Source organism: Pogona vitticeps, chromosome 1 (genome assembly GCF_051106095.1).
Source record: "Pogona vitticeps strain Pit_001003342236 chromosome 1, PviZW2.1, whole genome shotgun sequence".
NCBI lineage: Eukaryota > Metazoa > Chordata > Lepidosauria > Squamata > Agamidae > Pogona > Pogona vitticeps.
In genome coordinates this window covers 315,615,219-315,629,348 of record NC_135783.1, presented here as the reverse complement: position 1 = coordinate 315,629,348, position 14,130 = coordinate 315,615,219, and the positions used below count along the sequence as shown (strand labels likewise).

Here is a 14,130-nt window from a genome sequence, read left to right as displayed (position 1 = left end):
GAAATGGTGTGTTGTACCTTTCTTCCAAAAACTTTGTGGCAGAACAATAGAAGGGGAGAAAACCCACCTTCCACATTGCAACTGGAGAGAAGACTTGAACTGTACTAACTCACTATTTTTATTTATTTATTTATTTTATTTATATCCCGCCTATCTAGCCACTTAAAACCACTCTAGGCGGCTTACAACAAACGTAATTACAATATGATTAAAACAATTTTAAATAAAGGAAAGAACTTAGACAAGGTGAGACAAAAACGAGGGGAGAGAAAAAATATATTGGGGGCAACAATCATAATATCTGTATCAGGATGTCTGGCTTACCGACACAGATAACTACACATAATGAGATGGGAGACTTACCTTTTACCCTTATCCTGGCAGACAGAATGGCAAAAAAATGTCTTTCTCGATAGAGACTACTTGTTTGTTGTTATCTCCTTTCCTTCTCACTAGCTCGCAGTAACCCTGCCTTTCCCTCCCTTCTAGCTCAGTCTTAAAATTTCTCCAATTAGTCAAAAGCCACGGTGCGTTTCCTCCCCCTTAAATTATATTTTTTAAAGGAAAAATGAAGGGGAGAGATAACAGTTTGGGGGGGGGAACCCACAGGTGGGTTATACACTGAAGACATAATTGTCTGGAATGCCTGTAAAATCTTGTGAAGGAGATGGAGTCGTTGCATAATGCAAGCGTCATCCAGAAGCACCCCAACTGGCAGATGTTTACTTGTTCAAAATACTGTGAGTGAGCCCTGTGCTCTCACACTGAACCTCCAAAATACAGTAGTCGTAAATAGCGTTGTTAAATTATGCTCAATTGAACCAATCTTTTTATAGAAACCATCATTAAAAATGGCGGTACAAAAGGAGGCCTCGCTTGGGTAATGAAAAATTATTTACACTCAATTTCACACATACATAAAATGCCAGAGTTAATTCTCAGTGTGACTGGTTAAGGAGGGAAATGTCAAACTGGGTGTGTGCATTTCTGTATGTGTGCTCTGAGTGAGTCATTGTGACTTTGCAAACCGTGGCATGTGTACATCCACCTGAATACAAATGCAGGTTGTTTCACTGGATATTAAATATTAAGAAACAAACAGTTTTATAAACCATTTCCACAAAAAAAGTACACTGTCAGGCCTAGAAAAAGCTGCTCTTTTTGTCACAACAGAAGTGGCATTTTTATCTGTCTTTTAAAACAGAACAGCTGTTCATTTTGATGTAGGAAGTCATGTCCTACCATACTTAAAAATCTTATAGGTTTTTAAACTGACGTCTTTAAAAAGTATAAGAATTTACGCATTTCCTACAGTTTACACGCCTCCCAATTCTTGGCACCAAGAAAAACCAGGAAATGTATTTTAGTATGAACTCAAAAATTCAGTCTCAAATGCATGCTGTACTATTCTTGAATTATAAAAAAAATATTCTATGGATCTGTACTCTTTACAGCTTTTTAATAACCATTACTACCTCACCGGGTTGTTGTTGTTTTAAAGCATACTGTGGTATTACTTGTAATCTTCTAAAAGATTTTCCCTGAAAATAAATAAGGAACATAACTGTCATTCTACGCTGTGTCTGCTGACTTCTCAGTTACTACGTCATTATTCCATTTCTGTATTTGCAACCATGTAAAGAATTTTTATTCAACACATATGTTGGATTTTTTAAAAAATTATAATGTATATTAATTGAAAAGATGATTTGCTCACTTATTATACATCTAACTTCCTGAACACGTAGCAGCTGCATAAGTTATTATTATTAGAAATGGAATATCCCTAAATATCTTAAGCTTGTCCCTACATAAACATTCTGTTATCAAAAACAAGGCTACAACTGTTCCCACTATCAGTTACTTCCAGAAAAGCCCTGCCTATGCATGAAATACTAAAACGCTTCTAACAATGAGTAAATTCTGAAATTCTGTTCACAGGACTTCGCCCCTGGAAGCCTACTAAATAATTAATGCAGGGAGACAGGTCATTGGTTCATTGAATAGAGTACTATCGATAGCATTTTTCAGTGGCTCTCCAGTTCTACCTAGAGAGACCAAAAATTCATTTGGGATCTGAATGTTCTACCACTCAATCATAGCCCCAAGAGCAGCCCTGCTGAATCAAAGATCCATCTAGTTTAATCAGGTTGTTTCCAACAGTAATCAATCAGATACTTCTTGAAAGCCTATGAACAAGTCACAGAAATGACAGCTCTTCTCCCTTTTTGCCCCCAAACAAATGATATTCAAAGGCATACCAACCCTATAGTTTCTAGTGAGTTCAGCACTAAATAGCCTCTGAGCCTGCCCCATAAATTTCAGGATTTATGCAACAATTTAACAATTCACTATTTTTAATGCATCTGTTTGGCCTCTTGCCCCACTTCCAGCTGCTGGATCTCAAATTTCTTGTTAAAAACCAACAAAACAAACAAACAAACTAGAAACAAACAAACCCACCCAACAACTTTAAGCGGACCTCAAAATAGGAGGTGTGCTCACTTCTGCATGACACCTGCATAGCTGGTTGAAAGATTAAATCAACTCATAATATACTTCCCGTATCAAAAGTCCCAGGATATTCTACATCAGAAAGATGTCTACTTTTAAAAAATTAATATCTTATATTCAACAAGCTTTATATATAGTCAGCCCTTTAAAGAGTGCATCCTGTGTTTTTGATAAAGATGATCTAATCCAATGGTTACATCAAATTGTAACATTTACTGAAGGGGGTAAGAATCACAGAAGAAAATAGCAACACACTTTCTGAGGCAGTCAGCAGTGCCTGTTACTAACATATTGAAGATGCAACATCAGCACCATCTAGTGGCTTATTTGGTTCCATCCCAAGAAGGACAGAAATCCCCTCCCTTTTTTGTAAAGTAACAGAGCCATGTATCTATCAGTAGCAAATGGTACCCTGGGATGCTGTGACAAACAGCCTAAGGCATTAACTAGTGAGTAGACAAATGCATCCTGCCAACGTAGCAGTTTGAAAGCATGTAAATGCGAGTAGATAAATAGGTACAGCGGGGTCTCGACTTACGAACGACCCTACTTGCGAACAATTCAACTTACGAACCTGCCCTATAGGGGAAATAAGGACTCGACATACGAACGTCCCTTGAGTTACGGACAGGAAAAAAGTACCCCCTCCCTCCCCTTAGAGGCTTCTAGAGGGGGGAAAAAGGTCAGAAACTTAAAAATAAATAAAAGAAAGTCACTTACCAGGCCTTTGTAACCCCCAAACAGCAGGAAAAAGAGCAGGAAACAGCTAAAAGCCCACACCCAGAAGGAGCCTGGCAGCCATTTTGTGCTCCCTCGCCCGCTCCTCTCCCCACCTATCAGCTGATTGGCTGGCTCTGAACAGGCTTCGGGAGGCTTGCTCAGCACCTAAAAAGCCTGCCTGTGTATCTGTGCTGAAAAAATCAGCACAACATGCTTTAAAACATGATTTGAAATTGGCTTTGTTGAAAAAAAAAAGATTTCAAAAGTGCTTTTAAAACTGTTCCCTGCCTCCCCCTTTGTTTCCTGAACCTAAGGAAAATAAGAAAAAATATCCCCCTCTAGTGGTAGAAAGTGGAATAGCAGCTTCCCATTAGTTTCTATGGACTGAAAAGAGCAGATATGGATTAAATGGTTTTCAATGCATTCCTATGGGAAATGCAGATTCGACCTACGAACCACCTTCGTAAGTCGAGACCCCACTGTACCACCTCGATGGGAAGGTAATGGGGTTCTGTGTCTAGTCGCGCTGGCCACGTGACCACGGAAACTGTCTATGGACAAACACTGGCTCTACAGCTTGGAGATGGGGATGAGAACCGCACCCTAGAGTCGGACACGACTGGAGTAAATGCTATGGGGAACCTTTACCTAGACAAATACAAGGATAGCTCCTGAAACCTTGATAAGATGGAACTGTGTGCCCACAACCACAGCACATGCATTGGTAAGACTCAACTGATTTAAAACTGTATGAATGGACCATGGCATCTATAGTGTACAGCTTCCAACCACCACCCCCGGCAGATGCCAAAAAAACCAAAGTACTGAATGCTATGCATTGCATGGTCTACTATGGTTTACCATTCCCTTCTTCTGTGGCGTTCAAAAATGCCCTAATTCAAATTATAAGAATGAACGTTCAAACCAGTTTACATACATACCATTCCTTCATCTTCCATTGATAAGAAAAGTGTCTTGGTTGCTTGCTGCACTATGGGAATTGTGAGATTTCCTGAGACTCACTCATTCTCCCATGCATCTTTCAAAGCCTCAAGGAACTTCACGATTCTCACAATGCACTGGGCGAGCAGGACACTTTTCTTATTTATGGTAGCTGAAGGCACAGAAATGGCATGCTCTACCTCCTGCCAGTTTGAAGGTTTTCACCCCTGTAATTCAATTAGGGCGGGGAGTGTCTCACCAAATTAGTCCTTTAATTCAGAAAAGCCCATTCATAGACATGACCACAAATCATCATCATCATCGAACCGCACAGCTGGAAGGGACCCTATGGGTCACTGAGCCCAGCTACTGTTGATAAGTGTTATAGGCAGATATGTCACAGCAAACCCGCAGGTAAAATGAAAATACTTGTCATTGCAACTTACTTCTGGAGTAGTTTTTCGAAATGTATCAGCCCCTTCTATTACATCCTTCATTATTTTTTCCTTGAGAATGTTGTATTCTTCTGGGGTGAGCTGAAGACTTTCTAAGGTCTGATTACAAGATAAACACTGTCCACTGCAATACCAATTAAGACATGATAGATTTATCAGCAATTCATAAAATAACAGCATATTAACATTTATTTTTCTTCAACATAATAACTAAAGCAAACTTCTACTCAAGCACTAGCCTGGCAGGCATAAGTTGAAAATCAGGTCCTTTACTTGCTCCAATGGATGAAGGAGGTAACCAGAAATCATCTGAGACTATTCCCAGGTGCAATTAATTTGAAGATTTGTTTCAACCACAGCATATAAGCAGGGAATAAGAGCCACAAAATGAAGGCACAATTAAAAAAAAAAATCAAAGGAAAATCAATGTATTTCTAATGCAATACAATGCAATGATGTAATGAAAAGTGTGAAGCAGAACAACCTGTATTACAGTATCAGATGAAATTATGGTTATGCAAAATCAGCCTTTACAAAACGCTATTTTTTAATTAGCCCTGTAGTTGAAGCTTACAATGTTCCAGCTGTTTGAGTGAAAGACTGGAAAAGGCATACTGTATGGCTACCTACTGCAAAGAATAAGTTACTGAAGATTCAGCGGAACGTACATGAGAACTGTCCAGAAAATAAAAAGGAAAAATGTAAATATAATAATAAAATCTCTCTCTCTCTCTCTCTCTCTCTCTCTCTCTCTCTCTCAGTGTGTGTATGAGGGGGGGAGTAATCTAACAACCCACTGGAAAAAAATGAACCTTCTCTCAGAATCAGGACAAAATCTGCAAAAATAAAAATTACATGAGCAAAAGTGAACTGAAAAGCACCTGCATGTGGGCACAGATGTGAGTATGAATGAATGTGATCCTGAGTCTCCTTGTCCCAAACATCAATTGCTTTTTGCTCCACTAATGCCCATAATTTTCTTGCATTCTGGTTGACTGACCTTCGCCCCTAAAATTGAGTTCTGTGTTGGCAGATGGCAAGCTGGGAAGAAAAGTGCATTGCACCATCTTTCTTTATTCCCAGAAAGCAAGTCCTTTGTCCTGAGGCACATAACGTGACCACAGCATCTTATCAAGGGTACACTCTCAGCCTGAAGCCACTGAAAGGATCCAACCTTGCAGCCTGTCTGTACTGTTCCATTGTCTTCCAGCTCAGCCAGAGTCTTGTTGCCACAGCAATCATATAGCTGTCTTTTTTTGTTCATTCCATCATACAAAAGTCTAAACTGAAAGGAATCCCCAGCCCGTTTTTACCGACAGGAAACAGTCAACTAGGTTGTGTATGAAACAGCCCAAAGATTTCCTCACTGCCATTCCATATGTAGACCATTCCACCACTTAGTAATCTAGCCCATAGGCCATATATGTGTAGGCTAGTTTAGTCCACATGTCCCAGGCTTTTGCCTAGTGTACCCTTATACCAAGAAGCTGGATCCGGTTAACATAAGTGGCCAGGAATTTTAATGAGATGGAGCCTAGAGAAACAATGGCAGAAAACATGGAGTGAATCCAACCAAACATGGGCTAGAGCCCACTGGATGGCCTACTCCATGGCAGTGGTGGGATTCAGTGTCACCAGTATGTGGACAAGACGGAACTCTATCTCTCCTTTCCATCTAAATCTGAGGAAGCTGTTTCAACTCTAGATCAGAGTCTGGTGTCAGTAATGGACTGGATAACGGCAAATAAACTAAAGCTTAATCAAGAAAAGACAATGGGGCTCCTGGTCAATTGAAAGGCAGATCGAAGAATAGGGATCTAGCCTGTGTTAGATGACATTTCACTTCCTCTGAAAACACGGGTGCACAGCTTGTGGTTGCTTGTGGATTCATCTCTTGAGCCTGGATGCCCAGGATTCAGCAGTGGCCAAGAGCACATTTGCACAGTTAAAACTAGTGCACCAGTTGCACCCATTCCTGGAGAAGCCTGACTTGGGCATGGCGGCACATAGTTACGTATTAGTTAGATTGCTATAACACACTCTTGTGTTGGAAAGTGTTCAGGACCTTCAGTGGGTCCAAAATGCCATAGCCAGATTGTGAACTGGGGCTGGCTACACGGCTGGCTACATCACCCTCAATTACAGCAGCTTTCCTGGCTCCCAATCTTTTTCCTGGAACAGCTCAAAGCACCAGGTTTGACTTATAAAGGCCTGAACAACTTGGGTTCATCTCCCTTTATGAGCCTCTCTGGGGCTTAAAATCATCAAGACATCTCAGTCCCACCACCCTCAAAGGTAGACTTGGTGGAGACATGGGAGAGGGCCTTCTCTGTTGCTGCTCCCAGACTTTGGAACTTCCTCCCACAGTAGGTCAGGCTGACTCTATCTTTACTGGCCTTCCACAAGCAGGCAAAAAAATATTTTCTTCAGGTAAGTGGTCTTCTAGTGGCAGGCTGTCTAAAAGGTAGGGTGTTTGTGTGTCTTAAAATGGAACTGTTATGCTTCTGTTTTTCACTAGTTGTAATGTATTTATTTAATTATTTTAATTGTTTTAGTGTTTAATATTGTAACGTACCTTGGATCCTTTTGGGGAGTATAATATTTTAAATAAATAATAAATAGAAATTTCTGCAGAGTCAAGACCCTCCCTAAACATGGGAACCGTGGATCTATTGAAATGATCATCTAAATGTAATAAGTTTAATATAGGTCTTTCATATTTTCTTCAGAAATGTAAAACGCAAATTAAGGGTAAAAAAATTCTCTTTGAACCCTTAGTAGCAATAAACAAAATATTATATAGAGCTTTAAAACAATACTTCTCTTTACCTCTTTTTTATGGTAGTTATATTTCCTTGCCACTTCTCTCCTGGAATACTGGGGGGGGGGGGGGGGGAGAGGAAATAATAAAAATTAGAAACCAATATAATAATCCCACCATAGCAAAAAAGTACCTCTTTTTATCACACCCAAACGTAAGTCTATGCTAGGATTGCCACGGTACATTTAGCTAAATCTGGACAGCCTATTGTTAGGTGCCATTATTTACATATGTAAACTTGTATACTAAGCTAATTAATGTGAGCTTTTCCATATTATGTAAATTAAACACATATTTGTTTTCTGCTTTTTCTACCAGTGTGCTTCAGATGTGATATAACTTATAATAGCAACCAATGATTTGAGACAGCCAGTATATTGTAATAGTTAGTGTTGGACATAGAATAGGGAGACCCAAGTTCAAATCACAGCTTAGTCACAAAGCTTACTTGGTGTCCTTGCATCAACCTACTTTACATGGGAATAAAATGGAGAGTGGAGACCCATACATGTGCAGACAAAAAAACAACAACACAGTACAATAATCAGTGCAAAGAAATAGAAGTGAACAACTAAAAACTGGGAAAACTTATAGTATTGACCCAAGTACTGTATAAGCAGAGGGTGGAAAATGCAGCAAAAAAATACTGGTAAATTTCAAAAATAAAAATAGATACCAATAAAATTACATTAATTGAGGCATCAGTAGGTTAAATGTTTTTGAAGATACAGGCCTTCTGAGCTGCGAGAGACACTTTACTGCCTGTGGAGGGAGGGCTCATACCAGATGCTGCGCTCATCTACTGCTCTACTGCTGCGTAACAAGATGGAAGGAGAGGGAGGATGGATGAGGAAGATGGGTACATAGAATATGCAGAAGGAGGATGGGAGTGTCCTGGAAATGGAAATGCAGTGTACTTAACCTGGGTCATTGGACCACCCACAGAGACTGCAGGCGCCCATAGATGAGCGGGGGAGTCCAGAGAACACCCATACTGCAGGGAAGAACATGTAATTTTGACACTGACTCAAGTATAAGCTGAGGAGGGGTGGTTTTTCAGCAAAAAAAATTGTGCTGAAAAACTAGGCTTATACTCAAGTACAGTGGTGCCCCGCATGACGACGATAATGCGTTCCGTTAAAATTGCTGTACAGCGAAATCGTTGTTATGTGAAAATAAAACCCCATTTGGAATGCATTGAAAACCGGTTAATGTGTTCTAATGGGGGAAATACCTGCTCGTGTAGTGAAAATCCTCCATAGGGCAGCCATTTTGTGATCCCTGTCTTGCGGAAATAGGTCTGCAAAACAGCGGGGAGCCATTTTGCGAACCGCCAATCAGCTGTTTTAAATCGTCGCCTTGCGAACAATCGGTTCGCGAAGCAGGGATCTAATCGTTGTTAAATGAAAACATCCCATAGGAAACATCGTTTTGCAATTGCTATGGTCAAGTGATTTTGTCGTTTAATGGGGTAAGCGTCTAGCAGGGCATCACTGTATATACAGTAAGTGGCCATATCCAACAGTCATCATCAGCATGTCTGGGAGAGTACAGGTAGGGATCTAAGAAAAGCAGACAGTGGAAGGCTATCTGACTGATCTCTTTGCACTGTTAAAATAAGGGCAAGACTCCTGCTGGAAATTAACTTGAGTTGCAGAAATGGTCGCAGTTATTTGGCAAGGTGTCTGTTGCAGGCCAGTCATACACCCAGACACTTCACTAAACAGATGCAAGAAATTCTGCCACTTTCCTTCTGCACACTATAATCTTGCTATTGAATACTTGCTAGAATGAAAGAAATTGGCTTCCTCTGGCCACAGGACACAAAATGAGGAATCCTCCCATGTGGATAGGTCGTACATAATTCCAAATAACAATAATAGAAGTTAACAAATTGCTTAGCATTAGTACATATGCACATAATGAAGACATGAGTCCAGCTGGACCCAATTCTCCAGTGACAAATTTACCTTTCAAACCACTGCTTTATGCTGTGCACAAGATCTTCTCCAGGGTATATTTGATTATCTCTTAAATATCTGAGGATGTAAATAAGTTCGTTTGTCCAACGATCATTTTGTACACTCTTGCCAGTGTCAAAGAAAAGCTGTAGGGTATCCATGGTTGGCGTCAAGCCTTCAGCTAGCAACTCATGAAATAACTTCCATGCAAGATTTATTTCCTGGTTCATAATGGCTGCCTTGATGCAGTCTCTATAATTCCTACTTGTAGGGGTCATAACTTTTTGTTTTTTAATCTGCTGTAGGACTGTCAAGGCATCTCTCCAATGTGGTGAATCACTAAGGCCTTTGATAAGGAGAGTAGATGCTGATTTTTCTAAAGTCTTAAATTTCATTCTCATAATGTCAAACATATCATAAATCTCTTTCGTTTGCTGTTGAGAAACACACAGGTGTAAGTATTGCAGCAAAATGTTATAATGAATATCTCCATCTCGTTTAGCCACTGCAGCTAATAGAGACTTAGCCACATCTATGGGTCTATTGTAATCAATCATCTGCAGCAACATAAATACTTCAAATATTTGATAGCCATCATATTTTCCTTTCAGCTCTTCCCACTCCTCAAGACTGAGGGGGTTTTCTGGGGGAGGAAAATGAACCTCTTTCTTTGTAGAAATAACTGGTTGTTCTTCCTCTCCAGAGATTACAGATCTCTTTTTTGCTGCACCAGCAGCAAACATATTGTAAGCTTGTGGCAAAAAACCTTCTTTTCTAGTCCGTTCCTTCCTTTTGTTTTCATCTCTTTTTCTAGAGTACCACGTGGACGATCCTGGCTTATGTACCTTAGGATCCTCCCGTTCTGCACTGAGATATGAGGTGGCGAAAATGGCACGTCCGAAGTTAATAGGCAATTCTTGAAACCTTGGCATAGGAGAGAAGACACGGTATTTTTTCACTAAAGTCTGTAAAAAGCAACTGCGTGTTTGGTGAAAGAATTGCATGTTGTTGAAAAAACTGCCAGCAGAAAATCTTGAAGGAGCAGCTTAGTAACAAACGTATGGTGTATAAAGGTGCTGTCGAAACTGACAAATATGAAACAAGGTATGAAAAGAAGTTACTGGTAGATTCGATGGTTTCAGCTAACTGTTTTAACTGTAGGTCAGTTTTTAATGTCTTCAGATGAGCCAAATTACAATCATTTCCAGATGAAACCATCTCTTTCCTCACATGTGGGAAAAGCTTGAAAGAAGTTCCACCCCTGACAGTCTTTCACTTGTCATAATCATACACTCCAAGAGTAAGCCCAGTGACACGAAATTTTCAGTCAAATGAGACCCAGCTATATTAAAAACAAACAAACAAAATATTAACTACTTATACAAAGTGACGAAAAACAATGTAAATGACTGGAACTTCTCACCAAAATTCCTTTTATGAATTTTACATTTGTTTACATCTGACTGACGGATCGATCAGGGCTGGATCTCCCAAGGGAGCCCGAGGGAGGTGCTGCCTCACATGGGAGGAGGAAGGGGGGGCAAACCCGCTGCTTCTACTGCCATAGCACTGCTGCTCTGAAGAGCTGTGGCTGTTCGTGCACAACTCTCCAGACTTGGCTGCTTCCTGAATGCCTGGCTCCAAGGGTTCACAAAGTCAGAGCACATATGAGGACAAACTAGCACAACTGCCTCTGCAACAGGCTGTCCATTTTTTTAGTCCTCACATTTGCAGAACCTGGTTCTGAGGACTCTCACAACCAGGCATTCTGATAGACTTCACCTCTATATAGGTGAAATCTTCCTTTTTATATAGCTGTCTTCCTCTCCATGAGGGCACTACCGCCACACCACCATCACAGCACCTGCTTTCTTTCTGGGTGGGCAGGTCTGCTGCTGACACCATGACCCCTTCCTCTGCAGGCAGGCAGGCAGGCACTGACTCTGCTTCCCTTTCACACAAGAGGAACAAAAAATGGCACCTTGCCCTTCATCTTTTTCAAGTGGAGGGTGCAGCTTCTTTCTTGGGCACAGGAGTGAGAGGACAAATGTCAGCACTACTGCTATTTTACAATGGTTGTTGGAACAGGAAGGCAGGTGTAACAGCAGTATCCTTCTCATCTAAAGGGGGAAAGGTGTGTGTCTGCCATCACTGTGACAGCACAACATTGGGAATAGCAGTGCTTTGTTTTCTGCTTCATGTAGCAGACAGCCTGGGTGAGTAGACGGTACCAGTCATAGTTCAGTGTGTTAGGCAAACAACCTTGAAGGCCATATCGTCCTACTTTATATTCTAATATAGCCATAGAAGAATCCATTTCCATTTTCAACTAACAGAATACTGTTTCTAATTTTGTCTGAACCAGAAGAGCAGTTACAAGTTTGGTTTCTCTTTACAAAACTTTACCATAAAGCTATCACTAGAGAGCACAATGGCAATAAAGTTCCCAGTCCATGGAAAAAAGAAGAGCAGAAACATATAAGGAGATTATAAGTCTGAATGTCTTTTAAAAATTGCCATATGATCCATTAATAGCAAGAAAGTCTCAAGTTGGGCAATACCTTCACTGGATCGCTAAGAAGGTACAAATAAGATGACCTTTTGAGATCTCGAAAAATATTAAGCATAGACAGTACAAAATCTGTGGTTAAGGTAAATAGTTCCAACAACTGAGCTGGATGTAATGCCCTTGGGTCATGAAACCAGAATAGCAACAGAACAAAATGGGTTCGAAAGGTTATCAATCAGCAACTCCTTCCCTCACCACCACTGGAGACAAAAGGGTGACTGTCCTCCTTCCAACTGCCTTAGATAAAGCCACACATGCCTTTCTGAAGTCTTACAGGAGAAAAACGATCAAGTCATATGATTATCATTTTGACCATAATTGATTTTTAAGCCTAGGACGATTGTTGTTTATTCGTTAAGTCATGTCTGACTCTTCGTGACCCCATGGACCAGAGCACGCCAGGCCCTCCTGTCTTCCACGGCCTCCCGGAGTTGGGTCAAATTCATGTTGGTCACTTTGATGACACTGTCCAACCATCTCGTCCTCTGTCGTCCCCTTCTCCTCTTGCCCTCACACTTTCCAAACTTCAGGGCCTAGGACAATACTCCTACCTATTCTGTTTTGCTGATGTAAAGACTAAGACTTTACATTCAGTCTTCCCTTGTTGTCATGTGCCGTCAATTCATCTCTTACCTATAGCAACCACATGAATCAACAGCCCTGCTCAGCTCTTGCAAACTTAAGGCCGTGGCTTCCTATATTGGGTCAATTCATCTCCTATTTGGTCTTTGTCTTTTCCTGCTGCCTTGTAATTTTCAGCTACAAACTTATAACAAAATCTATATGGTTTCACCTAAGCCAAATGGTAGGTCTTTAGGGAGTGGGAGCAAGCAAGCCTTTTGTTTCCAAAACCTGATAATTTTTTTTATCTCTATCTCATGTGGAATCTAAACTCTATTTTGCTTTGGGAGCAGTCTAGTTTCACCAGCCATGACACTACATCCAGCCCAATGTTTTTACCATCTTTTTCTGATGAAGGGTTCTGGAGAATATGGACTTTGATTTCTAAGTTCTGAGGATTATTGACAAAATTAAATTGGAGAATGGAAAAAAGGGTGAAATCCTGTGACACTTTCCAGCACAACAGATTTACTTTAATGTGAGCTTTCTTGGTTCAAAATCCACTATTTCAGACAAGTTCAAGGGACAGCTAGGCAATTTTTGTTTTGTTGGAACAATGGGCAGGCACTATTTTCTCCCATTACTAAAAAGATTTCATAAACCACAGCAATTACAATATTGACTCTTCACACAGAAAGCCTGCACATTTTGACTTTAACGTGTCTGCAGAATTACTGCATCTTTCAGGAAGCAAAATCTGAATACGAATAATCAGAGTTTTCCTCTATCTTAACCTCACTATCCTTCCCCATTTGACCCAACTCCGGGAGGCAGTGGAAGACAGGAGGGTCTGGCATGCTCTGGTCCATGGTGTCACCAAGAGTCCGATGTGACTTAACGACTAAACAATAAAATCCTTCCCCATGTATGCACTTCTACCTTACAATACATAAAGAAGGGGGAAACACTTGTCTTAAATAGTTCCACTGAAACAAAGGGGAGCTATGTGTGATCCAAACAAAATAAAATCATCTTGGTACTAGGCATCCTTCAGTCTCGAAAGATTATGGTGACGTGTTCTGAACAGGGGAACTTGGAACACCGTCTAGTGTGGCTGAGGAGGCCAATTCGAGAGTGACAATCCCTTCCACACTGAAGACAATCTGTCCTCTGTCCAGCTCCCTGATTTTGCTGGTTTCGGGACTGCCTCTTTGCCTCGGCCTGAAATCCATTGAAACTTTACCACTGCAACATGATAATACCCATTGAAACAGAGAGAGAGAAGAAAAAACTCGGTACGCACGCTATACAGCTGATTCCCCCCCCCGGCTAACAGAGAGCGCGACACACCGGGGAATTATAGGACAGCAAATGTGTCGCTTACACAAGTACTGTCGTTTATTCCTGAGGCATCATCAGCCCAGCCTGACCTACCTAGATGCATAAACGATAACCCGACAACTCGGTGTGCTTATCTATCTTCCGAAGCAGGGCATGCAACGGGAGCTGCCATTTTGGGGACGCGCGACCAATTGAAGGGTAGCAATAGGGGCAGCTGACGAACGCACGTGATTTCCAAGGATCAAT

At 40.9% G+C, this 14,130-nt stretch overlaps 1 protein-coding gene across 3 annotated transcripts in view; it reads right to left on the bottom strand.

Moving 5' to 3' along the window:
* Positions 1-14,125, bottom strand: part of PRORP (protein only RNase P catalytic subunit) — a 64,958-nt gene extending 50,833 nt beyond the window's left edge. For 2 of the 3 annotated variants that reach the window (XR_012082596.2, XM_072986361.2), the window contains exons 1-4: positions 13,978-14,125; positions 9,423-10,755; positions 7,461-7,508; positions 4,623-4,755 (exon numbers count right to left, since the gene is read on the bottom strand). Coding sequence is in view for 2 of the 3 variants with exons in the window: in XM_072986361.2 (XP_072842462.2) it covers positions 4,623-4,755; positions 7,461-7,508; positions 9,423-10,417 (1,176 nt within the window). In the remaining variant the exon portion in view is untranslated. Of the gene's footprint in view, positions 1-4,622; positions 4,756-7,460; positions 7,509-9,422; positions 10,756-13,927 lie in introns of all 3 variants that reach the window. The other variant, XM_072986362.2, reaches the window with a different exon arrangement.
* Positions 14,126-14,130: the final 5 nt, after the last annotated feature.